Here is a 27,756-nt window from a genome sequence, read left to right as displayed (position 1 = left end):
GGTGCAAATTTTAAAGAAAATAAAAATAAAATTTTATAAATGTTCTATAAAAGATCTAAAATGTACATAGTTTTTAAAGAGGTGTCAATAATTTGTACAAAATTGTGGTATAATTTGATGTTTAAATTGTTAAAATAGTTTTCATAGATTTAATGAGAAGATCCAAGTTTCACAATCTGAAACCATCTTTTTGGAACTTTAATTTCTTACCTTGTACTTAATAGCTAGTATTCATAATTCTTATAAAAATTTTAAATCAACATTTCAACAAATGTGTATACCCATTAAAAATCTAAATGTGTTAGAACATATTGATTTCTTTACTGAATTACCTCTTCTTGATTCTATATACGTGAATAGTCTCTGTAGATTTGTTAAAAACTGAATTTCTCTTCTTTGTCTTCCTCCAATTTTCATGACTGGACTGGTTCTATTTGAATATGAGTTCCTCCTGGCCTTGGAAGGGGTTTGGTTCCCCCATACTTAGTAAGTTCAGTAAACCCTAAGATAGGCATTAGAACCAAGGATGATAGCAAGAGTGGATCAAAACCACAGACTAGACTGTTGTTTGACGTTCAGATGGAAATACGAATGCCAAAAGGAAGGAAGTAAAAGTATAGTCAGGATCTGTGTTCACATAAAATTCCTCAGTGCCTGGAACTCAGGGCACACAGTCAATAGTTATATTGGTAATAACACCTAGTCATACTATTGATCTATCACGAGTCCCTCCCTCACAATAATTAATTTGATACAGATTCCCAGAGAAACTTGTTCCACATCGATTTTCCATATTACAATTTCATTCTCACATTATTCAGGGAAGCATGTAGGTAGTAGGTTATATCGTATTATTATTATCCTATATTGAATGGGAGACAGGTGGGACATGAAAGGGATGAAAATATATTATTGAAATAAACAAATGTTTGGGGGAAGAATATATTTTTTAAAATTTATTCTGGAGTCATGAGAATTTCATCCTCATGGTTCCTTTGCCGAAAGTGTTAGGGAGTTTGGGCTTTTGTAGGACTTGCAGTACTTTTGGCTGTCCGTCCTTGTAGGGCAGATCAACTCATGGTCTTCACAATGGAATGCACATTGGAGAAAATCCCAAAATGGTCACTCAGTTGACCTGTGTGTACATGCTCATTTGCTCAGTCATGTCCAACTCTGCAACCGTATGGACTGCAGCTCACCACGCTCCTCTGTCCATAATATTGTTCAGGCAAGATACACTGGAGTGGGTTGCCATTTCCTCCTCCAAGGGATCTTTCTCTTGCATCTCCTGCACTGGCAGGCGGATTCTTTACCACTGAGCCACTTGGGAGGCCCCAGTTGGCCTGTTTTGGTATTAAGGTACTTACTTAAGATCAAACTCCAAGAATCCATTAATTTAGCAAAGTGTCAAAAATCCAGATGAACCAAAAAAATTATGAAGTCTTGTGATGAATTGCTTTGGAGTGGTAGCAATAGACTGCTTTATCCAGAACGCCTTGCTGGTGAATGGAGTTATTTTTCCCCATGTAACGACTGTTAACTTCCACATGTATGTGATAGCATTCACTTGTTTATTTACTCAATTACTCCCCAAATATTTCAGAACACCTGCTGTTCAGTTCAGTCGCTCAGTCATGTCCGACTCTCTGTGACCCCATGGACTGCAGCACGCCAGGCTTCCCTGCCCATCACCAACTCCCAGAGCTTACTCACACTCGGGTGCATTGAGTCAGTGATGCCATCCAACCATCTCATCCTCTGTCATCCCCTTCTCTTCCCAACTTCAATCTTTCCCAGCATCAAAGTCTTTTCAGATGAGTCAGTTCTTCTCATTAGGTGGCCAAAGTATTGGCGTTTCAGCTGTAGCATCAGTCCTTCCAATGAATATTCAGGACTGATTTCCTTTAGGATGGACTGGTTGGCTCTCCTTGCAGTCCAAGGGACTCTCAGGAGTCTTCTCCAACACCACAGCTCAAAGCATCAATTGTTCGTCACTCAGCTTTCTTTATAGTCCAACTCTCACATCCATACGTGACTGCTAGAAGTACCATAGCTTTGACTAGATGGACCTTTGTTGGCAAAGTAATGTCTCTGCTTTTTAATAAGCTGTCTGGGTTGGTCATAACTTTTCTTCCAAGGAGCAAGTGTCTTTTAACACCTACTGTATGCTAGCTATTTCTCCAGGCTCTAGAGATTCAGAGGTAGAATCAATACCAGTCCCTGCTCTCAAGTTACTTTCAATAAAAAAGAGGAAATGTATGAGCTGTAAGACAGTATGAATACTGTAGTAATCTAAAACAATGTAACATCCCATAAGATTTATATAGCCATATGTCTCTTTAGCCAGTGTGTAATTCAATCATCATTATTGGATAATATCAGTATTTTATTTCTGTGCATATACAGTATAACATAGAATAATGAAATGTCTTTTTAAACTACCTAACAAGTCAGTATGCAATTTTTTATTTTTACATGAATTTTTCACTCCCATGACATCATAATTATAGTTCATCAGGAAATTTCTGACCTTTTTCTAAACATAAAGATAAAGACTTGCTTCAATATGTCCCTAATACAGATTCAGTTTAGCAACAATATTTAGTTCTAGTTTGTTTTTTTAGTTCACCATTTTAATTAAGTTTGGCCTTTGTTCCACCTTTCAGCCCTCTTGGTAACTGTTGAGTGAAAGTGAGTGTTAGTTGCTCAATCGTGTCTGACTCTTTGCAGCCCCATGGACTGTAGCCCACCAGGCTTCTCTGTCCATGGAATTCTCCAGGCAAGAATACTGGAGTAGGTAGCCATTCTCTTCTCCAGGGGATCTTTCCAACCAAGGGATCAAACCTGGGTCTCCTGCATTGCAGTTGGATTCTTTACCAGCTGAGCCACCACGGAAGCCCCTGGTAACTGTTACTTTTCAGCAATTTCAAAGAAATTACATTTTTTAAAGATTTTTTAAAATCCTTCCTGTTAGTGGTCATTAACCTTACTCATAGCAGATATTATACTTCTTTGTAATTAGAGGGACCAAACAAAGTTTTAAGCAGCCAAAATCACCCAGAATCCAAAACCTTTATCTATAGGGCTCTTTAAAATAAGACCCATGGCTTTAAAGCCAAGTAATATAAGATTAGGGGGATGCCAGTTTGGTCAAAATATTACCTACTCAAAAGTATAAATGACAGCATTTTGCTTGCAATCCCAGAGTCAAGTTTTGCATATCCTTTTTGAATAACTTCAGTGAAGTTAAGTGATTTGAAATTGAATGCAGTGGGGTAAGCCGGTGAGACAGCGGAAAGCTATTGCAATTCAAGGAAATCACGTGAAGTGGAGTCATCCTCGATTTCAATCCCTTTCATTGTGTAGAAACGCCAGCACCATTGGACTCTCAGCATGGCTGCATCTTGTTATATGTATAGAAGTTTTAAAATCAATTTGATTTTCACTGGTATGATTCTCTAGTGTACTTAATATGCTATGGACAGATTCCTGAGAATAGTAAGAAGCAGTTACACTTCTCATGAATATATAGCGGATGAGGCACTCTGATTTATTATTCCATTCTATTTTAAAACACGCTTATGATTTTTTTTCTTAATGAAAGAAGAAGAAAATTTCTAAAAAGTATAGATTGGTAGATCTGAGTTTTAATTCTCTTACCTACTAGATGACTTTGGGTAAGCCTTTGACTACTTTGGTCTCAGTTTATACACCTCTAAATTACTACAATATTTTTATGAACAATGACTTGAGGTATTTAAATATATGTATTTGAAATGAACTAATCCTCATATTTCAGATGTAAATTTCTTTTTACTTATGGAAACATTTTCTTTTTGTGGCTTTTAATAAGATATATGAAACTCAAGGAGACAGAGAAGGACAATTTAAAACTCTTCAGAAAAAAAATTAAAAATAGCATTAATTGACAAGTTCTAGAACTCAAGAGAATTCTAAATGAACTCACAATTCATTAATCAAAAAAATTTGATATGTTGATTCAAGAAGCAATGTGTATGCAACTCACGATAAATTTTGATCACAAACTATAAACCCACCGATATTAATCTTGCTCTTGTTCATTCTTTTTGGTTAATGGAATTAATATTTAGTTAGCTCATTTTGTAGCATACCCTCTCCAGTGGTATTGATTTTCTTTTCTCTTCTGTTCTGTGACCTCACTACAGTGCCAAAAGTCACAGGGGAGGAGTTTAATGTAGACTTTAACACCAAGAAATTAACACAAGTCCACGTCCCACTGATAGAGGAGAAAATTACTTAACCTTGCTTTCTGTGTAATTGATTTTTTAATACCTTAATGCAAAATGTTCTTAAAAACCTCTCTAAACCATACATTGTGCTAAATCTTGATTATTGTTCAAAGTACCAGTTATATAAATTGTAGATTAACTTTGACCCCATCCAAATTGTACCTCTAAGATAGATTGTTAGGGAAACAAAAAATTAACTTCCAGAAGTCTTAACGTCAGATTATAAAACTAAGATTAATTATGAAAATTCAGTGTTTCTTCGCAAGTAAAACATACATAAGAAGAGTCTCTCAATCAACAGATGCCAGGCCTGTGCTGGGGCTGCCGGGAGGCAGAGGGCGGGACCTCAGCCCAGCCCAGAGAGCATGACAGTGCCCTGGGAACTGTGTGCAGACAAGAAGCTTTGCATACACATCTTGCCTTCTCTTCCAGGGTCTGCTCCCCTGCACCAGAACACATGTAGTAGCACATGAGTCCCCATGAATGACAAACACATGTGGATGAAATTTTTTATTCCTCATCCAAATGTTAGAATGCATGTGTATCTCATGTATAGACACAGCCCCAAACCGAAATAGTTTCATTGACTAAATTTACCCTTCAGTGTGCATTTTCTGAAATGTATTTTCTCCAAATGTTTTTCATCAGTTGTCAACAGCCATCCTGGGGGAACAGAGAGGACCTTTCAAAGACAAGCAACTTGCTAACCCCTGGGGCTGCTGGCTGGTGTAATGCCACTGAGTGCTGTTTGCAGGCTCAAAGGAGACTTTAAAAGGGAGACAGCCAAGATAAGGAGTAGGAAAGAGGGGTTGAAAGGAGAAGGAAGGAGGATGTATTTCCATAGGAGGGATTTGGAAACGCCAACAGTTTTATTCTCCATCCAAATGTCAGGCATTTTACATTGTACCCTATGTACTTAGATGCCCTGTACACATGCAGGATACAAGACTTAAATGATCTTATTTATTGAATTTAAGTTTAGCTTGAGAACACAATATCTTTTTAATCAACTTTTCCTCCCATCTCACAGCCACCAACAAGCAGAACAGGTTATCTGACCTACTCATTTGGCTCTTCAAATTAAATGAGCTCTAAAAAAATGTAAGATTATTATTATTTTTTTTTTGCAGTTGGAGACCACAGCAGACATGGATGTGCATTAGCATTTTCATGTCTTGGTTAATATTCAGTGCTATAGTTTTGTTTGTCCCTGGAAGAAATTTTCCAAATGTCAGATAGAAACAGAAATTGAAATAATCACAAACTTCTCCAGTTAACTGAAAATAGAGAATAAAGCTTAGACTGTACAATGGATCAAAATATGCTTTTTTGGTCTGTAGGAATGAGTTAGTGCTTGAAAAACATTATGATAATTGGAGTTTTACAGTAACATTAATTTGTATTTCTTTCAGAAACCAGATTGGATTAAATGAATTACAGGCTTTTGTGGAATGTACCTGTACCCTTCCCTAGAGCAGAGGCATTGGGGGGTTACCTGTAGGGCAGGATTCCTCTGCCTTCAGAAAGCAGATTTTCTAGCTGTGGAAGACCAAACTAGCGTAGGAAAGAGTCACTGCCACTTGGGGACTTCTGATATTGGATGGACTAGTGGGGGTGCAGCTTAGGGAAGAGAAACCACCTAAAACAGAGCCAGCAGATGTAGGAAACAAAAGGCTGCCTTGGGGAAGGGTTTGTGTTTAGTGACAGAGAAATTCAGGTTCGTGGAGCTGGATGGGACAGGGTCACTGGAGAACCTGGAGTGGATCGTGCAGTGTAGACCACATGCAGGGTCTGTAAGCAGAGGTGTGCCATGGTGTTTAACAGAAAGTCATTACCATTATGCCTTGAAATGTAGCCCTGGTCAATCTATTGGCTTTTTTAAGGTTTTTTCCCCTCTTTGGATACTCCAGTTCCCCCTTCATCTGCTATTTACTGCTCATGCTTGCTTTGGCATGGCAAATTCTCACATCCATCTCTCTTGTATTTCCAATTTCTGATGGCTGTGTGAGTGAGGGCAGAACCAAGGGTCGGGTGGAAGTGTGGGACTGCCTGGTCCCAGAGGACCCTGGAGAGACCAGGGAAGCAGGAACCATGTGGCTCCAGGCTCTCTGGGCTCCGCTGCAGTCAGCAGAAGTGGAGTTTCTCTGATGTGCAATTGCACTGTCTCTACCCTCCTGGGGCGAACAGGCTTCACAGGCAATGCCACGAATGTGCGTTTGTGTAGACTCATCTAGAGCCGCGGCTCTTCATCGCGTCCATCCACAGGATGGATTTTATGCCTGAATTATCCATCATTCTCCAACTTTAAGCTATTTTCAACCATTTTCTTTATAATTAAGATCTCATGCCCCCCTCCACCCTGGCCTTTGTGTAACTTTTTAAACTTTTTTAAGGGGGAATATAATGGGAAGATAGTAAGCATTTTAGTTTTGGGATGTCTCCAAACCCATTCATTAATTTTGGAAAAGTAAAATGCATTCAACCTGATGGAATAGGTATAAAAATGGGAAGCTCATCGTCAACTAAATCTCATTTATTTAATCTAGTATTAGACTGCTTGCTTTTCTTTTAACCAGATGGAAAACATTAGCAGTAGTAGTGAACAAACATATCCAGGCTCCCAGAGGTCATTTTTAACCACCATTAAGAATCTGGTTTTCACAGATTAGTAATATACAAAAGGCAACGGTCCAGTAAAGGACGCACAAAAGGCAGCTGACGCTTCTGTGCCTCTTATTTACCTGACACTGACCCACTTTTAAAAACTCTTTGTAAGTGAGACATTTGAACCTTCTGAACTCAAAATTGGCAGATTTTCCTGAGAAGCTGTAGCAAAATATCTGTTTAAAATAGACACTGATGTAAAATGTTATTAAAACCTCCACAAAATGGATGAAAGTTTATTATAAATGTTACCAGTAGATTTGCCTGTTACTTATTTAGTTTTCATTTACTACCAATTTGTTTAATGCTTCATAGATATGTAAACTTACTGTGAAGTGGAAAAGATATACATTTTACATATCATATATTAATTTTTGAAATTAATTATCTAGTTGAAATGTAATATAAGGTAAATAGTCCACAAAATACATTAATAGATCAAAAAGAAACTGATAAGCAAATGGATTCTGGAGTTGCTTATTCAGAAACTATCTCATTTAAATCATGTGTTGAGTGGTTGGGGAAGTTGTAGAATGATGAAATCTCACTGTGTTCTGTAGATAGGTACAGAAATGTGTGCGCGCTCATTTCATTTCTTGTTCAACCTCAGTATGTAAATATGAAACATCTATGAGTTTAACTGGTTAGCTGACTCTAAAGTAAACATAGGCAAAGCGGCACATAATATGAATTTATCTTCATTTTTAAACCATTTTTCTTGGTTTATGGGGCTTCCCAGGTGGCACTAGTGGCCAGTACAGGAAATGTAAGAGCCGTGGGTTCAGTCCCACAGTGGGGAAGTTCCCCTGGAGGAGAACATTGCAGCTCACTCCAGTTTTCTTGCCTGGAGATTTCCATGGACAGAGGAGCCTGGTGAGCAACAGTCCATAGGGTTACAAAGAGTCAGACATGACTGAACCAACTTAGCACGCACGCACGCATTCTTGATTTATGTCCATATGATTTGTGGTCAACTTTCATGTTACTCTTCTTTTAGTGTTAGTTGCTCAGTCATGTCCAACTCTTTGTGACCTGGTGGACTGTAGCCCACCAGGCTTCCTCTGTCCATGGGATTCTCCAGGCAAGAATACTGGAATGGATTGCCATTTCCTTCTCCAGGGGATCTTCCTGACTCAGGGATCAAACCTGGGTCTCCTGCACTGCAGACAGATTCTTTACCAGTTGAGCCACCAGGGAAGACTTTCTTTTAGATAATAGTGATTTATAGGAATTATGTTGAGATGTGTATGTAAAATGCTTCGCAGATATTTTCTCATCATTTTACCATATGGAGAAGAAAGCCAAAGTATTAATATTCAAAAGTCTGTAAGAGAGGTAATGTCCAAGATAAGAGTGAGAATGAGTTTGTGCAAATATGATCTAGATGGTACAGAAAATGGCTTCCATTAAGGAATTCAGGTATGCCCTGGATATTATTAACAATGGGGAGCCAGGGGACGTGCCTTCCCGTAACTATGCACATGCTTGTGAACATTTGTGTATTTGTATTTACATATGCACACATGCTCATCTGCACACACATACTCCTGACAGTCATCAGGTAAGCTATAGCATCGCTGGTTATAATATCATGTTGAAGATTTCTCTGTCTGTCCTTGATACTATAGGCTGCTGCTTTGGGAAGAAATTCTGCTCTTCTCTTTGCAGAAATTTTTACCTTCACAGTGAAGTTCTCCAGTATTCCTGCAGGTGCCCAGGACCACTTCCATTCTATTTCTTGCTGAGCAGGGAAAATTAAAAAACAATGAGAAAAGAACTGAAATGGTCCATCTGGTCTGTGCTATAATTTAGAATTCATGACTGCCCAGGGTCCCTTTCAGTGACAGCTGGAAAGACTTTATTGAGTACCTAGCATGTGACCGGCCCTGCACTAGGCACTGGCCATACAGAAAGACAGAGCACCTGCTTCCAAATAGTACGCTGCCTACTAGGTGCAGAAGGCTACAAGGAAACAGCACCAAGGACACAGGAGAGCGAACCCAAGGGAGAGACAAGGGGATTCAAGAAACCTCCTCAGAGCACGTTTGCTGGACTGCCACCTCTCTTTAGAGGAAAATGGAAAGCTTAATTAAATTATTTGGATAATTGCCTATAGCAAGTTGAGATTTTTTAAAAATTCTGATAGTTGAATGATTACATTTCTTTGCTTATGTTTTCTGAATTATATAGACTCAATTTATGACTTAGCAATACACTTTCTTGTCTCGCTATCATTCTAGTTAGCCCCTGCAAAATAGTTAAGAACAACAATCTAAGCTCTATCCATAATATAGTTTGTATGGTTGAAGACAAGTAGCTAAGAAATTATCATGGTTAAGAAATTATCATCAGTAAGCATGTGATTGTTAGAAAGTAACATGACTTATTTCACACCTCTCACTTAGGTTGATTTCCTCTTAAACAACCTATCAATTATTAGGAAACCGCTTCCCTGGTGGCTCAGAGGGTAAAGAATCTGCCTGCAATTTGGTTCAATCCCTAGGTTGGGAAGATCCCCTGGAGAAGGGAAAGGCTACCCACTCCAGTATTCTTGCCTAGAGAATTCCATGGACAGAGGAGCCTGGTGGGCTACACAGTCCATGCAATTTCAAGGAGTGGGGGCTTCCGAGGTGGCACCAGTGGTAAAGAACCTGCCTGCCAGTGCAGGACATGTAAGAGACACGGGTTTGATCCCTGGGTTGGGAAGATCCCCTGGAGGAAGTCGTGGCAACCCACTCCAGCATTCTTGCCTAGAGAATCCCCATGGACAGAGTAGCCTAGTGGGCTATAGTCCACAGGGTCACAGAGAGCTGGACACGACTGAAGCCACTTAGCACGCGCGCACACACACACACCAGGCTCATATATTCTCTCCCAGGGACAGCTAAAGACACCTCCCACTTCTTCTTCATTGCCCATTTTGGTGACCCAAGAAGACTGAAGGCGCTTCTTCTGGTCTTGGGGGCCTTCAAATTAACAGCAAGCTTCTTCACTTCTAGAAACAGAGGAACTCTGATCAGATTTCTACCAGAAATGTCGACTATTCAACCTCCTCTTTTGCTGTTCTAACAGTTAGCATCGTTGTAAAGACTGGGTGGTGATGGGGGACGGGAGAGGGTGACATGGAGAGTCTGCTTTCATGGAGCCACTATTGTGGTGTAGGTGGGCTCTGACCTCATATCTGTCACTCCCCCCACAAACCCCGCCCTGCCGTAGTTTAGGGGAAGGATACACGAGCAAATGAGGACAACATTTGGCTCTGAGGATTTCCACTTTGAAGTTATATTAAATACACTCTTTTGTAGATAGATAGAACGTGAAAGTACAAACTTGCAGAAAATAGTCTACACAAAACTAATATTTTTTCCTCCGTTTTTACAAGGTGAACACACACAGGAGACGAATTCACCTCATTCACTCAAAAAGGATGTAGAAAATATGGGGAAAGGTAAAGAAAAGTTTTAATTCTGTAGAACTTCTCTTTGCTTTATAAAACTAAAGAGATACTAGGAGGATATATTTGCTCTACACCATATTTTAAGCTTGACAAGCAACATATGAATAATATATGGACCATTGGGTGGATATAATTGAGATTAATGCATACATATCAATCAATACATGACACTGTAATATAATACTTTAAAATAATATATTACATTGATTTATATTCATGGATTTCTGCACAAAATCTATCCTATGTCTATGCAACACTTTTTAAACTAGTAAAATATTTTGTCTTATAATAATAAATTGCCATATGTAACAGTTCTCTGGAGAGTTATTTGTAAAGATTAGTAAAAATGACTCTTCTTTTTTTCTTTATTAGAAGAACTTCAGAAGGTTTTATTTGAACAAATAGATTTACGGAGACGACTCGAACAAGAATTCCAAGTGTTAAAAGGAAATACATCTTTCCCAGTATTCAGTAAGAAATCACTTTTATTTCATTGCATGATGATACTTGATAACATTTTTATTAGTCTGTGTAAGTACATGTGATGTCTTTAGTATTTGGAGATTTTATCCTGTTATTTATTTTATCAGCTTACAGATAAAATTTCTTATAAGAACTTTTTTTTTATTAATTGTATTGGTAGGTATGTGTTTGTGCATATATATAGTATACATTTAAAACATGTATGCAAATATACCCTTATATGTATAGGTATATTTAAATAGATATATTAATATTTTTAAAACAAAAGAACTACTCAAGTATTTTTTTCTCTAAGGTAGGAAAAAGAATAGTTAATTCCTTTTCTCAGATAGTGCTAGAGAGCTGCCTGGTACTTGAAATACGAAGATTTAAAATTTAACAATCCACTATACTTATATTTTATTAATTAAAATTAGTATAATTTTAGTAGTTTGGGATTCTCCATCCATATTTAGCATTAAAATTTCATTCCAGATTTATTGGCAAAAGAAATTATGGCATAAAACCTTGATTCTGCTCCCAGAGTCCTAGAATTTCAGAAAGACCTAAGATGGGTGTCTGGATTTCTGAAATTCTCCAGTCATGTTCTGAATCACTCTTAGATAAGTACTGGGTTGGCCACAAAGTTCATCCATGACCCAGTACATCACAGTAGTGTTTTTCAAACTTTTTGAAGTTTCATTTAGTCATATTCCTTTCTCCAGAGAAAGGAAAGTGGGAAATAAAGTAATATGTAAACACATTTTAAATTAAATACATTTAATTTTTTTCTGAGACACTTTGAGCATGTCAGTACCCTTTGTTTATTAAACCAGAAATCAGAAAACTCATGTTGATAATTCCTGGGTAAGAGTCACAGGCAAATATCTGGAAAAAGACTTTTCAGTAATGGTGGCAATTTTAATAGTAGGAACACAAAGGCCTACCAGAGCTCCTCAAATGTGGTCGTCAGCACAACTGAAAGACTTGCCCTCTTGGGTAGCAGTTTTGAACAGTACTGGGTTCCTGGTAACATGTCAGACTAAGTTGCACCAGAATGTTTAGCAGGGATAAAAATGAAGAGGGCTCATGGTGGAAGAGAGTACCGGCCACAAGGAACAGCAGAGTTGGCCAAGTTTGGGCTCTGTCAGTATCCACAAGGGAGGTTTGGAGCTCATGATGATATGTATTTTGGATTTGAAGAATGCTTCCTATGGCTTAGAATAAGATCAAAGGGAAGAGAATGACCAATAGCTCTTGATAGTGTATTAGGATCATCATGACATTTGTAGTGCTAAGAAAAAGAGGAACATAGTAAAAATATCTTTGAGACCTTAAAAAACAGGTGCTTCCAAATAAACCAGGATTCCCTAATTTCTAAAACTGTACCTTCAGATAAACTGTACAGATCCTTGCAGCAGTGAGCAGACACTGAATGATTTGTGTCCCCTCTAAGCTAATGTTTGAGTTTGCGGATCCAGCAGACTGGATCCAGACCCCAGTGAGTCCCTGGAGTGTCTACCTAACTCCCTATGAAGCCAGGATAGCCATAATTTTTACCACTAATAAAAGTTGATCAACTGTTTTAAGGAATTGGGACTTCCCTGGCAGTACAGTGGTTAAGACTCTGTACTTCCACTGCACGGGACATGAGTTCAATCCCTGGTCAGAGAACTAAGATCCTACATGCCATGGCGCAGCCAGGGAAAAACAAAATCATTTTAAGAAATTAAGTAATTTGTACATTTCTTACTAGTTATCATAAACATGCAGACGTTTCTGTTTTTTTTAAAGTTGGGATCCCAGTTTCCATTCAGACCTCTCATTCATCCTTTTGTTGTAAATTAAGATGACTCCTCTATGTTGCCATGTGTATGAAACACTTAGATTAAAAAACAACAGAAAAGTTTTACTCTTTTTTATCTGCAGTGTACTCCACTGACCAAGGAAGTGGTGTGGGTACCCAAGTTTGAATAATGCGTGGTTTAGACCCACCACAAAGAAGCAGTTAATTTCACACCAGTGAAAATAGCAAATGCCCATTATGTGCTTGTTAACTAAACATGAGAGGCCATGAGGCTGGCAGACAGATTTAGCTTCGCTCAGGTGGAAAGGGGAGGACGGAGCTACTAAAGCCACACCAGAAGGAAGCAGAGAGGAAACCCAACCGGAGCGTTTTACTAGGAGGTGGATTCAGTCAGGACACTTCAAATCTAATTCCCTTAGAACGCTTAGGGGGACTTAGGCTAAGTTGTCACCTGTAACTTACGATTCCAGGCTCAAAAATCCCCTGAGCTACTTTGTGGCTCTGCCACTTCCTGGTTGTAGGACCTTGGAAACTGTAACATGGGCCAGATAATCCTCGTCTCATACAAAGATGAGGACTACATGAGAGGATCCACGTTCAAGTCGGAGAACATCCCTAGCGCAGGATAAGTGCTTGATAGCATCATCAGTGACAGTGATGGTGATGAGGAAGCAGGAGCAAGAAGAGGAGATTATTCATTAGCATTGAGTTCTTGAAAAGTGTTTCTAGAATACAGAGCACGGTGGTTGGTAGCCGGGTCTCCAGGTTTGGACGCTGACCTCCCCGCAGAATAACCTTAGACAGATTTTTACCTGACCGCCTTTTCAGCTGTAGAACCAATCTACTACCCACTGTGTGGCACTGCAGAGAGGATTAAAATGTATAAAGTGTTCAGCATAGTGACTGATCCGTAGTAATGTGAGTCGTTGTTACTATTACCATTTTAAGTATAATACTTATGTTCCTACAGGGGCTTTATTGTAAAGCAGCTGATACTAGAAAGCAGAACTTCTAGAGCTTTATCGGGCGGTAGTTATAGAGGATGGGACAGGCAGCGAAACTGGTTTTGACACAAGACAATTCTATTTAGTTGTCCAACTGAGCAGATAAGCAAAGAGAAGTCAGGAGGGGATCCTAAGGGAAGGTGGGAGAAATGTAGTCTAGAATCGGGTAGAAATAAGAGTTGGAGGAAATGGATGAAGGGGAGCTTCACCTCTGTCAAGGTCGTTGAGCTGACAGTGGAACAGCTGGTCCCACATCCTGCAGTGACATCCTGTGTGTAATTAGACAGGCCCTGCCCCCAGCATTGGAGACGGCAATGGCACCCCACTCCAGTACTCTTGCCTAGAAAATCCCACGGACGGAGGAGCCTGGAAGGTTGCAGTCCATGGGGTCTCTGAGGGTCAGACACGACTGAGCGACTTCACTTTCACTTTTCACTTTCATGCATTGGAGAAGGAAATGGCAACCCACTCCAGTGTTCTTGCCTGGAGAATCCCAGGGACGGGGAAGCCTGGTGGGCTGCCGTCTATGGGGTCGCACAGAGTGGGACATGACTGAAGTGACTTAGCAGCAGCAGCAGCAGCCCCCAGCATGCCACGGGACTTTCCCACTAAGGACCAATCTGATCACTGTTGCAGCTGCAGATCTGGTAGTCACTTTGTCCTGACACTGTATCTGCCTTCCCTAGTGAATCTCTCCTTCCTCCCTTCTCCTCCAGCACCCGGCACCTTCCTCTATTACAGCATTTGCTGTCGTTTTTCAGTCATTTTACTCTCTTGCCACTAGCCATCAGTGTGACCTCAGAGCCTAGCCCTGATCTGGGACCTGCAAAAGGCTGCTAGATGAAGTCACCAGTGGAGAAGGCCCTTACTCTCTCTCTCTCATGTCTCTGCTGCAGGGTGTAACCCTGGGTCCTTACCTCCCTTCCCCACTCCAGCTCTTTCTGCTTGCTGCCACTAGCCCAGCCTTCCTAAAAATCTACCTTTGGTGCCACATATTCCATGCACTATAGTGATTCTCTGTTGCTGATCATATTGCAACTAATCTGACTCCTGACTGGCTTCTAAAACCCTCCGTAATCGCCCCACTCACCCTGCTTATTTCTCCTTCTCCCCCTGTTCAGCTCGTTACCCCATGGACAGCCCTCACCCCTCATTTTCCACCTCTGCACCCCTTGTTTCTCTAGTTCCTCGTCTAGGTGCTCCTCCTCATTTGGAACATAGCTCAAGTCCCGCCACCTCGAGGAAGCCTTCCCGCTCTTGCAGTACGCACGCTTTGCTGAAGTCCTAGTTCCACTGGCGTTTTGTGTTAACTCCTCACTGATTCTTTCACCCTCCACCTGACAGTGTTGTAAATATGTTCAGGATAGAGTCTTTGTTGCTGCCCACCCAGCAAATTGTGGGCATAGAGTGTACTCTCAGTCAATGGTTGATGTAGGTTTTGGTGTCATATTCAAAGAGATTAAAGCTCATAATGAAGATGAAATTGGATCACTGATAAAGGAGATTAGTGAGGACTCATGAATTGAGTCCTTGGATTTGCAGATATGACGACAAATTCATGGCACTGAGAGAACCAAGTAGAAAGGCCAGTGGTTTACAACAAGGGAGGCCTAATGACTGAGGCTTTGTGAAAAACTTAACTGGTAGGTGTTAATCATGTCATCGTTTTAGATTTTTATTTAAAAATCTGTTTTCCAAGTTCCTTTTAAGATTACTTCTTAAAAGACCCAACTATATTTCATCTGTCTGATTATGGTCATCCCATCTTTCACCTGTGACTGTTACTAGATTCATTCTATGACCAGTAGAATCATAGAATTCTTCTTTGCTTGCTCTTTGTATAGTGTCCTCTGGAAAAGGAGGGAAGGGAGTTTCTAATACATGGTATGGATCAAAAGTCTCTATTATCGTTTAAAAGCAGTGACAACAAAACGAATACTGTGTAAATGAAAAAGCCCCCAAAGCTTATTGCTTGATAAGTAGGCTCTACTGGGGGAATTAGATCTACTGTATGAGTCCTCGTCTTATTTCTAGTGCCAGGAATGTAGGCTGGATACTTCTTGTTGCCATTTGAAAGACGCTTTGGCTTTTCAGACTGTCCGTGTTTGCGGAACACAGGTGTCGCTGCTGTGTTTGGCTGGCAGACTGCCGGTGCTTTTGCTGCCACCTCTGTTTATGCTGTCATCTTCCAAAATAGTTGGGCTCTCAGTAATTCTCGTTAGAGAGATAAGCTTACTGATTTGTTCATCTCCAGTTAAATTGTGCCTTCACCGCCTTGGAACATAGCAAACCTTTTAGTTTTTTTCTTTTGCCAGTTAGCGATCTTTATATCTCCCAATTTATCCTTGTTGTAGAAAAGTTTGGAGAAGGCAATGGCACCCCACTCCAGTACTCTTGCCTGGAAAATCCCATGGACGGAGGAGCCCAGTGGGCTGCAGTCCATGGGGTCGCTAGGAGTCGGACACGACTGAGCGACTTCACTTTGACTTTTCACTTTCATGCATTGGAGGAGGAAATGGCAACCCACTCCAGTGTTCTTGCCTGGAGAATCCCATGGACAGAGGAGCCTGGTGGGCTGCTGTCTATGGGGTCGCACAGAGTCAGACACGACTGAAGCGACTTAGCAGCAGCAGTAGAAAAGTTTAAGTACGCAGAAATATAAAAGAAAGAAAATAAAAATCACCCATAATCTTGTCACCTAGAGAAAACCAATGTCAACATTTTGGAGTTTCAGCCTTTCTAATGCATATTAAATCATTTTTTAAACAAAATAAAATATTACACACACTATTTTTTTAACCTTCCTTTTTCCCACTTAACATGAACTTCTTTTCTTGACCACCCAGCAGTCTATAAATGTGGTCTTATATTGGACATTAAAGTTTATCCAAGTTTTAGACATCATTGTTACTAAATCTTTGCACAAATCCATGATCATTTTCTTAGGATAAACTCCTAAAAGAATTGCTGTGTCAAAGATATGATCTTTTCAAAGCTCTTGATGCAAAATTTTATGTTGCTTTCCCAAAAGGTTGAATTCATATTCCCATCCTTGAAACACCATGTATCATCTTTTCTTTAGATCTTTGGTAACTTAAATGGAAAAAGTGGTTCCTCATATTATTTCCTTTTCTTTCATTGCTGGGGATATTGAACACTTCGCCTGTATCTGCCATCCCTTTGTATGTGTTGTGAATGCCATAGTCTTTCCTCATATTTCTTTTGATGTGTTCATTTTCTTATGGTTTGTGTGAACTCTTTACATACTAAAGTATTAATTCTGTATCATCTTGCAAATTTTTTTTTGCTTCAATTCATTTTAAAATGTTGACTTTGGTGTTTTTTGTTCACGTTTGTTGTCACATCAAAGCTTTAAATTTTTATCTAATCAAATCTATCAGTCTTTCTGGCTTGCTTTTTGTCTTTGACACCTTTCCTCACTCCACTTCTATAAAAATATTCACCATTTTTCTATCACTTTAATGGCTTTTTTTTTTTTCATTTTAATTTAAAGAATTGTATTGTATGCCATCAGAGAGCCATGAGCATGAATTAAGTAAGGGCTAGTTACCATCATTCCACTCTAAATTGCCCTCCTCCAAAATCATACTCTCCTGGGATTCCAGGGAGGTGGCACAGCCAGCTTCAGGCAGGCTTTGTTCCCACCCCTCTCAGTTCCCACCCTGATCAGAGGCACTGCGGAGCTCGAGAGGGACAGAGGAAGCTGCCAAGGCTCAGAGGGTAGGTCTCGTCTTCACAGATGGATGCCTGCTTGGGATGTACTCTGGCCTCTGGAAAGAACACTGATCTTCTGAAGGTGTCTGGCCCAGGCACGGGGCTAAGGATGCTAGTGGAATGTTGGTTCCGATTGCCTTGTGCCCAGTCTATGGGCTTTGACCCACCTCCAGTGCATCCTAGGTGGCAGGTGGATGCCAGCCCCTCATACTCCTAATTGTTATCAGTGCATGTCAAAATTACCCACTCCTCATCTACCAGCACAGGAAAGAGAACTGGTGTCTGAAGCCCAACCAAGTCGATTTACCTTGTCATCAAATCTTAAAGCAGTAGAGCAGGAAAGGGCCTTACAGAGCACATTACTCCATCCCCTTGTTTGTTCGGATAAGGGTCTGAGCCTCCAGAGTCGGGTAACTGTCATTCAAGGCAGATCCAGACCTTCTGGTGGATATTTCAGTGCTCTTTTCATTCCTCATCCATTAACCAGCCCCTGCTGTGTGTCAAGCACTGTGGTGGGCTTTGGAAATTTTAGAAGTGTCTAAAATATATCTGCCTGCCCTCACTGTTTCACTCAAAGACACATGTATAACAGCTAATTATAGTATGAACTGTGGATGCATTAACAGAGGTATGCGTACAGTACTGGAGGAGTAGAAGAGAAGGGTGACTGATCCTGGAAGGAGAGGGCAGGAGAATCAGAGAACATTCTGGGAGACATAACATTCAAGCTTGAAGAAATTGGAGAGGTTTGCTCTAAGGGCAAGGCCACACATCACACGGGAGTACAGTGCATGTGTGAAGACTGGAGCATGGTTTGGCGGGTGATGGGACGCAGGGAGCTTCCTCCACCCGCTGTGCTGTAGTCAGCTGGGTACTTGCTGTTCCCCACTCAGCCTCCGCGTCTTACTGCAGAGTGCTGATCACATCTCCTCCCCCCTTTCCTTTCGTTCACCCTCCAAGGGAATCAGGGCTCCTCCTTTAACCCTCGCACAGTACTACAGACTTACCTCTATTACAGCGACTTTCCCATCAAGTTCTGAGAAGAGAATAGGAAATGGATCTTTTAAAAAATATATGTTATAAAAGGCAAGACTGTGGAGACAATAAAAAGATCAAGTCTGCTAGAGATGGGGTGGACGGGAGCAGTGAATAAGCAGAGCACGGAGGATTTCAGGGCAGTGAGAATATTCTGCCCAATATGTGACGACAGAGACACGTTGCTATAGACTCGTCCAAATGCACAGACTGTACAAAACACCAAGAGTGAATCCTAAGGTAAACTATGGACTTCGGGTGATAACGGCATGTCAGTGTAGGTTCGTTCTTGGTGGTCAGTTCTGGTGAGTGATGTTGGTAGTGGGGGGCGTATGTATAGGAAATCTCTGTAGCTTCTTCTTAATTTTGTTGAGAACCTAAAACTGCTCTATTTTTTTTAAAGTCCCTTAAAATTAAAATAATTAAAATCTCTTAAAAATTATTAAAAATACGTGCTTGAGGTTGGGGAAGGAATTCAAATATTATAGAAAGATTTGTTGTTCAGTCGCTCAGTCCAGTGTGACTCTTTGCAACCCCGTGGCCTGCAGCATGCTAGGCTTTCCTGTCCTTCACTATCTCCCAGAGTTTGCTCAAACTCATATGCATTGAATCAATGATGCCAACCGTCTCATCCTCTGTCACACACTTCTCTTCCTGCCTTCAGTCTTTGCCAGCATCAGGGTCTTTTCCAGTGAGTCAGCTCTTCAGGTGGCCAAAGTATTAGAGTTTCAGCTTTAGCATCAGTACTTCCAATGAATATTCAGGACTGATTTCCTTTAGGATTGACTGGTTTGATCTCTTTGCTGTCCAAGGGACTCTCAAGAGTCTTCTCCAGTACCATAGTTCAAAAGCATCAATTCTTTGGTGCTGAGCTTCCTTTATGGTCCAACTCTCACATCCATATACATGACTACTGGAAAAACCATAGCTTTGACTAGATAGACCTTTGTCAGCAAATGTGATATCTCTGCTTTTTAATATGCTCTCTAGGTTTGTCATAGCTTTTCTTTCTTCCAAGGAGCAAGTGTCCTTGATAGAAGTCAAAAAATAAAAAGAACAGTGTTTTTAGTTTCTAAGTATCCAGAATCTCATGAATGGTAAAGGGTTTATCACCTTGAAAGTGGTGGGAAACCATCACGAACTTTTAAGCAGGAGAGTGAAAGGGATTTGAAGAGGAAGGAGGTGGAGGCCAGATGGTTGGTTGGGAAATTCTTCAGGCAAGAGGTGTCTGCATTTGGGAGGTAACGATGGCAAAGAGAGGAGAGGATGGAGGTGGAATATACAGGACTCACACCAGCTGGCTGCCGAGATGAAAGGAAGAGAAGAAAAGATGATGACAAAGTTTCTGGTTTCTTCAAGGTCCTGCCCTGGCCATCCACCACAGATTCATATGAGATCAGGTCAATTTCTCAATTAAAGCTGAAAAAGCTGAAGTTAGCCAAGTCCCCATTATAAAAAGAGCACATGGAAAAGATGAAACAGCAAGATACACATTAAGAAGTCATTCCTTTCTGGAAATACAATAAAAATGATCAATATGTAGAATGGCAAAGATATTTTGCACAATATCTCTTAAAGATCCTTCCTTCCTTCTCTGATTGAGGCATATGTGTGTGCATGGTAAGTTGCTTCAGTCATGTCCAACTCTTTGCAGCTCTATGGACTGTAGCCCAGCAGTCCCACCAGAATCCCATGGACAGAAGAGCCTGGCAGGCTACATGGGGTCACAGAGTTGGACATGACTGAGTGACTAATACACTCTCAGAATTTACTATTTATTCTGATTAAACCACAGTCTTGGAGAAAATATGTCTTCAAATAACCATAGCACAGAGAGCTCACCCAGGTGCTCTGTGATGACCTAGACGGGTGGGCTGGTGGGGAGTAGGGTTTGGAGGGAAGTTCAAGAGGAAAGGGATATATATATATTTTTTATGGCTGATTCACATTGTTGTACAGCAGAAATCAACACATTGTAAAGCAATTATCCTCCAGTTAAAAAAAAAATTTTTTTAAAGGGGGAGTGTTTCTGTGGGACCATCAGTAGTCTACTATACCGTCAATATGCTAAATATACCAAAAGTAGATTTTGAACTTTAATTAATTTCTTTCTCTGTTTCTCGCCCCTTTCAGATAATTTCCAGGATCAAATGAAAAGGGAACTAGCCTACAGAGAAGAAATGGTGCAACAGTTACAAATTGTAAGATGCATTTCTACTTAAAAATGAATTCAAGGTGATGGGTTTGTTTTCAAAACCACCTGATACGTATGAAGCTGTTCCTGTTTTATGCCTTGAAATCCTTTGGTCCACTTATCCCTCCGCTGGTTTAGATGCTAATTGCCAAGAGATTTACTTAGATGCAGGGTAAACAGATGTGTCAGTATGTTTCCTCTAAATGTAACTACCTACCATGTGTTAATGGACAGATGTGTGCATCGACTCTGAGAGTGAACCAGAGGTACCCGCATCGACTTCCACGGTGCAAACCTCTGAGCACAGCGCCGGGCTGTGCCAGAGGCCCAGGGAAGGGCCACTGTCTTTGTCTTCCCCCTCCTTCCACCACCCAGACCTGAGCCGGGCCCACTGCTGTCAATAGAACTTAGTGTAAACACAATTCATCAGTTAAATTCCCTTGAAGGATGATGAAAAGAAATGAATTATTTCCAAATGAAGGATGTTACTCACTCTATCCTAATCGTGTCTGAAAGTGGACATGGACTAAGCTCTATTGACACAGAAACAGGGAAACAGGAGAACATCTACTAATTAGTGGTGTGAGTTTTTTGTTTTTGTTTTTCTTTTTTGAGTTGTTTTTTCTTTTTCTGTTTTCCTCACCCTTTATCCCCATGCAGACACAGCTGGTATTATTTATTAGTGCTTTGAAAGTCATCTCCCAAGCTTCCTCATTTTCATGAGTACAGTGGGGAAATAATTTCTGCTCAGTTTTTGTAAGATATTTTTAATCATTTGGGTAAAGACATGACACTGATTCTTAATGTTATTCACAGCATGGTTGTTATAATTTGGGTTGTTTGGAGTTTCTGAGCTGGTCCCCGCTATCCTTCTGCCATGAAATGTTTGTCTACACAGACTCGCCTGTCTTGTCTAGAGAGCCAGGCATCTAGCTCTCTGTCAAGATTATTTAAGAAAGATGGTTATTGATGTTTCCTTCCTGCATGGGAGAAAATCGTGCTTGCTTTAATGGAGATTGCCGAGAGTCATTTTGAAAGCATCCTTGTATTTCACGACGTTTTCCCCCATTCTGAGGGCTCTATTAAAAGTGCTACTTACTCTAACCCTCCATCTGAGGTTTTCCTGGATCTCAAGTGCTGGTTAACGACTCTCAGTTCTGAAAACCACCTCAACTTAAGATCCTCTTAAATAGGATCTTTCTTCTTGTTTTGGTTTTGTTCGTGTTAGTTTTATTTGCACCTAAATTCATTGGGGAAGAGAAACATTTTCTTAATCAGTTGGCCACTAATCCCCCACAGGAGTTAAAAAAAGAAAAGTATCTACTGTTCTTAGCTTTTGATACCTAGATAATAAGAGCTGCTTATTACTTGCTGTGAATTTATGTATTGCTTAATTTGCCCAAAGAAAGAATATAAAGATAGAATCAGAGGTATGAGGATATAAAATTTTAAGACTTTACTTATTTTACATAGGATACGATTTTCAGACTCTTAAAACAAAAATTGCCATACATGCAACCAAAAATGTGTGACTCCTGGGTAGTGATGAACATAGCAAAATGGGCATTAGGAAAGGAAACTTAATAATTATTTTAGTGCTAGTTATTAAGGTCAGTTATATAACTTTAGTGTCTTAATTTTCTTTGACATTGGGTTTCTTTAGTAAAAGAGGACGTGGCATTGCATCCATGTGATAAGCAGACAGTATTAATAAAGAGAAAAATATCTCATGTCTTTTGAGATATTTGGTATGTGGGATGGTACAAACTAGTATTACAAAATATAATTATTATATTGTATTGCAAAATATTCTATCATCATGTAGTCATTTATCTAGATAAGTGTTATTAATTCATATTCCTCTAGATAGTAAATTTTCCTGATTTCAAATTAAATTCTTTGGGAGGAGTTGGAACGTTCCCCCCCGACCCTTGTGCTGCTGCTAAGTCGCTTCAGTCGTGTCCAACTCTGTGCAACCCCATAGATGGCAGCCCACCAGGCTCCTCTGTCCCTGGGATTCTCCAGGCAAGAACACTGGAGGGGGTTGCTATTTCCTTCTCCAATGCATGAAAGTGAAAAGTGCGAGGGAAGTCGCTCAGTCATGTCCGACTCTTCGCAACCCCATGGGCTGCAGCCCATCAGGTTCCTCCATCCATGGGATTTTCTAGGCAAGAGTACTGGAGTGGGGTGCCATTGCCTTCTCCCCCGACCCTTGTAGGTACCATGTAATTCCTGAAATCCACAAAAGCACATCCACACTGCCAACATGAAAACTGGTGAAATAGGCATGATTTATTCCTACTGTTTCTTCCCCTCCTTTTGTGTCCCCTATCCTGAAATTTCTGGGTCTTCATGTTGCCTTCAACACCAAGCATGGTGTCTAATATCAAATAGCTATCAGTAGACATTGCTAAATTAATCACCATCCATGGATGCCCCTGACTCTGATAATCTTATGTAGCCATCCTCTTAATTCTTTTCCAGATTTTCCTGGCTTGGTCCTGATTTCCCCAAATATTTTTTTGTGCTGGGTAACTACTACCAAAACTACTAAAAGAAGCCTTACTAGTGAATTGTGCATGCGTGCTCAGTTGTGTTCGACTCTGGATGGTAGCCCGCCAGGCTGCTCTGTTCATGGAATTTTCCAGCAGAATACTGGAGCGGGTGGCCATTTCCTACTCAAAGAGATCTTCCCCACCCAGGGTTCAAACCTGCGTCTCTTGCATCTCCTGCATTGGTAGCGAATTCTTTACCACTGCACCACCTGGGAAGGCCCTCTAGTGAATTACCAGGAGCTTATGTATTTACTGCACTATCTTTGTGACTGACAGATACAAGCTTTAAGGTCCGCAAACTTGAGTTCAAGATTCATCCTATTCATTCATTCATTCATTCATTGTATCAGTTTCTAAACCAAAGGGACCCATTGAAAGGCCAACCTAGTATCTTAATAGGTATATGATAAGGCACAAGTGCTTAATAAGCATGAAATGCAGATGTAAATCATAAAATGCTACGCCAGTATGAAAAGTCAATTTAATGGCGTGCTCTTTCCCAAAGTAGTACCTCTGTTAGTGGGACTATTGGCTAAAGGCACATTTGTGCAAGAAGGACTTGTGTTCACACTATACCGTCTGCTTTAGAACTGAGGCAGTGGACTCAAGATTTCTTGAAAGGAAACATCCTGTCCCTTATTCAGCTTGTATTTGCTAGAGTACCTGGAGAAAAATGTCTTTAGAATTATATCTAAATCAAGTTGCTAGGTATCACAATTATTGACTTTCTCAGTATTTTTGGTTTAGTGCTCTAATTCATCACTAAATATGGATACATACTTTGTTCCTTGAGAACAGAACAATTCACCAAAATTTTTAATTCAATATGCTTAAATTATTCTATATTTAAAGTGTATAGAGCATATGTTACAGAATAGTCATTTACCTGCAGAATAGGCTTCTTTTCCTTTAAATGAGATGAAAACCTACTGTATCCTGTAGTCATAGAAAATTCAAATATATTAAAACCATCATATTTTGTAACAATTCCCATAGACCCACAATGCATTTATCCTATGCTGTTACACAGTGTTCTTATTCAAGTTTATATGGAAAGCATCTTGGGTATCATTGCCATAGAAAGAAAACTTATGAATTTCTTTGGTGCCTACATTTTAGATTCTCTGCTGACTGTAACTTCTATACTGTTGCTTCCTTTTCCAGTTTGTTAAATACAAAGTTGTGGTGACTATAGATTCAAATGATTGATTCTCTTTGTACATTTATAAATGAATGTGCATTTATTTCAATGTGAGGTTTAAAGCATATGCAGTTTATTTAACATAACTGGGCCACAAGCTAATTTTTTTTTTTTACAAATAACTTAAAATTAGAGTTTTACAGTTCTTAACACAGTTTATATTATAGTCCTCCACCTCTGCCTTGGGTTTTCAAATGCTTAAAATGTTTTTGTTACCAAACTAGATTTATTCATACAAACAAATATGTTCCTCTCGGTATGAATCAAAAACGTTTTTAGAATTAGCAAGTTCATGAAGATGTTTATTACATTAAATATAATCAAGAGCAAAAGATTTCTCATTCACAAGTGAATTATGATTCTAGGGGAAAAGTATTCAATTTGTAAACCAAAACCATCATCCTTTAGGATTAAGAAGAAAGTGAAAAAACTATTACAATGTTATATGTAGTTTTTTAAAAAATTTAAAGAAGGAAATGAAGGTATTTTACTAAGTGTATGACATTGTTTTAAAGATTTTTACTAGTGTATGGTTGATTTACAATATTGTGTTAGTTTCAGCTGTACGGCAAAGTGAATCAGTTACACATATACATATATCCACTCTTTCTTAGATTCTTTTCCCATATAGGCCATTACAGAGTACTAAGTAGAACTCCCTGTGCTGTACAATAGGAAAAAAGCATTTTTAGTTATCCTTATTAGGATCCTTATCCTTATTATCCTTATCCTTATCCTTATTATCTTTATCCATTTTATATATAGTAGTGTGTATATATCAATCCCAATCTCCCAATTTATCCCTCCCCATTTTTAACCCCTGGTAAGCATAAGTTTCTTTCTACATCTATAAGAGTATGTAACCTTTTGATTAAAGTTTGTCCAAGGATTAGGATATAATATAATTTACAACATGAGCTGAGATTACTATAATGTCTTGATAACTTTTTTTTTCCATTGCTAATTTGGCAACACTTTTTTTAAGCAAGTACATATGTGTAGAGGCTACTACCATTAGGTTTATTCAAGGCATATCATATTTGAAGCCATAGTTGTTGAAGACATTAGTCATAGTTCTTGAAGAACATTGTGAAGCTGCAACAGAAAACACACAATAAATGACTGGACTCAGATTCACATCCTTTGAACTTGCTGGAGCGCTACCAAGGGGAGCATAGATTAAGAAAAAAAAAATGCTTTTAAAATGTGCTGGTCTTTAGGTGCCCTCTACTGTTTTTCCAGAACGCTGCAGTCACACACAGGCAAGGGGAACCGGTCTCAAAGTTCTTCATTCAAAGCCTCAATTAACATCATGTTAGTCCACTAGATTTAGTACTAATGTTTCGTTCACTGTGGACTTGTAAAAAAGCAGTTTACAACTCTCTGATGGTCTGAGCGCTGTGCTTCCTTGCAGGGAAAGGAGCAGTGACAGGTTTTTACCATTGCTGTAGGAGTGTTCCTTCTTCAGCAAGGACACAGCTCTTAGAGATATACGGTCTTTTCTTGGAGGTGCTCTGGGATTAACTAGGATGGGAACTTGCCCAGATTTGTACTCTCTGAACCTGGAAAGTTTTTTAAAATATGTTTTACATATTTTTAAAAGGTTGATCAAACACTTTATTTTTAGAAAATATCCCTGGGTCCCTAGAGGATTTTGATTTTGTGACTAAATGTGTAACACATCAGAGGAGTTTATCTAAGTCTGAACATCTGTGGAAGCTGCCTTAAGATTCTCCAAGAGATAGGCTTTGACTAAAGTGGATCCTCTTCCAAGTATTGATCCATTGCCTTGCATTTTGACAATGCAGTCACTTGTTTCTAAGTTATATATCCTTTTTCACATCTTTCTCTTTTTGAGATGTAGATCCACTTTAATGTCTGAGCTCAGGCTAACTCTCTCTTGGCACAAACTAGGAAATTATCCTTTTTGGCAAAATCTCAATACTTTTGATACTCTAGAGCCAACTAGGTAATTTACAAGTTACATAATAACTTTCAGAGGTTTTTGTCCATGCCAATCTTGGTGATTTCCAAGCTGATCAAGATGAAAAGAAAGCTTTTATGAATTCTAATATATGGGGTTTACATGGCGTAGTTATCTTAAATGGAGTCTCTAAGGTCATGAGCTTCCCAAGTTAGGGAAGACAGAACCTGATACACCACCAATCATAAAAGTGCCCATTACTTGATGTATTGTAAGAAAAGGAAGCGCCTAACTATTATTCTAAGATTCCATCAATCATAGTACAGCCAATTTCAGAAATGTTAAAATGTGAGGGGGAAGAGAGTATCTTAGAATCAATGAAATAGGATAGTTTCCATGAGCAACTGGGCCATGTGCTAATATATTCTTTATTTATCATTCATGATTTAGGACTTGGAATTAATAATTCTCAGCTCACAGTGTGAGATGAACAATTCTTCACACAGATCTAAATTTCAATCTGGAGATTTGAGGATCAAATGTGCTTATTTGGAAATGTCCTTTTTTTCCCTGAGTCCTCTTAAAGAATTTCCTTATCCGCTTCCCATCTTAATGAGATGCTGCATTGCTGTTTCTGAAAAAAAAAAAGAGAAAGAGAAAGGCATTCTGACTTAGATGTTAAGGCAGTGCCCTTCAGGCAGTTTTGTTTAGGTTAGGGTGAGTAGTGTACTGGCTTTGATGAGATGGCTCATGGTGATATTAACTTATCTCGTGTAGTGCCTGGTACAGAAGATACTTACTAAATCTTTGTGGCATCTAATCTTGGTGTTGAGAATGCTTTCTAAACGCAAGAGTGACCCAAATGCATGTTATTAGGTAATTCTCTATACCCCAAGGTTTACATCTTTTCCACTTGTTATCCTAAATAATAGAATTCCATTCAAGGCTCTGTGATAGCATTCATGTAAAGAGAGAGGTGATCCGTGGATTTGGGGCATATTGTTTCATACAACATAGTGGAAAATCAAGGTTCAAGTATGTCTCTGTTAATAGCAGGTATAGCATAACACAGAGTGAAAAGACGAGGTACCTAGAGTAGGTCCCTGTGTAACTGTTCTTGTCATAGTTATCTAGCTGACCTTAGCTCTTGTCCTAAAATGTGAGGTTAGGACGCTGAACGTTTTATGGTCCTGTATGAAGCAACGTCGGTGCTGCTATTCTGCCCTTTATCGGATATGACTCTATCGTATACATCCATGTTGTAGTTGTGTATCTAGACACCGAGACAGTTATTTTCGTTTTCTCTTTCTTTTTCATCAAAAAGACTGTTTGATTTGACAAACTGGTTATTATGGCCAACTGATGCAGTTAATTTAGTCACTAGCATCACTGTAGATTTGTAGCTCCTTCCCGTTAATAAAGGTTCATATTTATGCACCGGTAGCTC

At 39.6% G+C, this 27,756-nt stretch overlaps 1 protein-coding gene across 1 annotated transcript in view; it reads left to right on the top strand.

Moving 5' to 3' along the window:
• Positions 1-27,756, top strand: part of SKOR2 (SKI family transcriptional corepressor 2) — a 41,585-nt gene that overhangs the window by 6,399 nt on the left and 7,430 nt on the right. The window contains exons 4-6 of the mRNA XM_070778595.1: positions 10,318-10,383; positions 10,765-10,863; positions 20,569-20,636. Of these exons, the coding sequence (XP_070634696.1) occupies positions 10,318-10,383; positions 10,765-10,863; positions 20,569-20,636 (233 nt within the window). The remainder of the gene's footprint in view (positions 1-10,317; positions 10,384-10,764; positions 10,864-20,568; positions 20,637-27,756) is intronic.

The sequence above is a fragment of the Bos indicus genome, chromosome 24, assembly GCF_029378745.1.
Source record: "Bos indicus isolate NIAB-ARS_2022 breed Sahiwal x Tharparkar chromosome 24, NIAB-ARS_B.indTharparkar_mat_pri_1.0, whole genome shotgun sequence".
Lineage (NCBI taxonomy): Eukaryota > Metazoa > Chordata > Mammalia > Artiodactyla > Bovidae > Bos > Bos indicus.
Note: the sequence above shows the minus strand (reverse complement) of the source record. Positions and strands in the feature narration are given on the sequence as shown.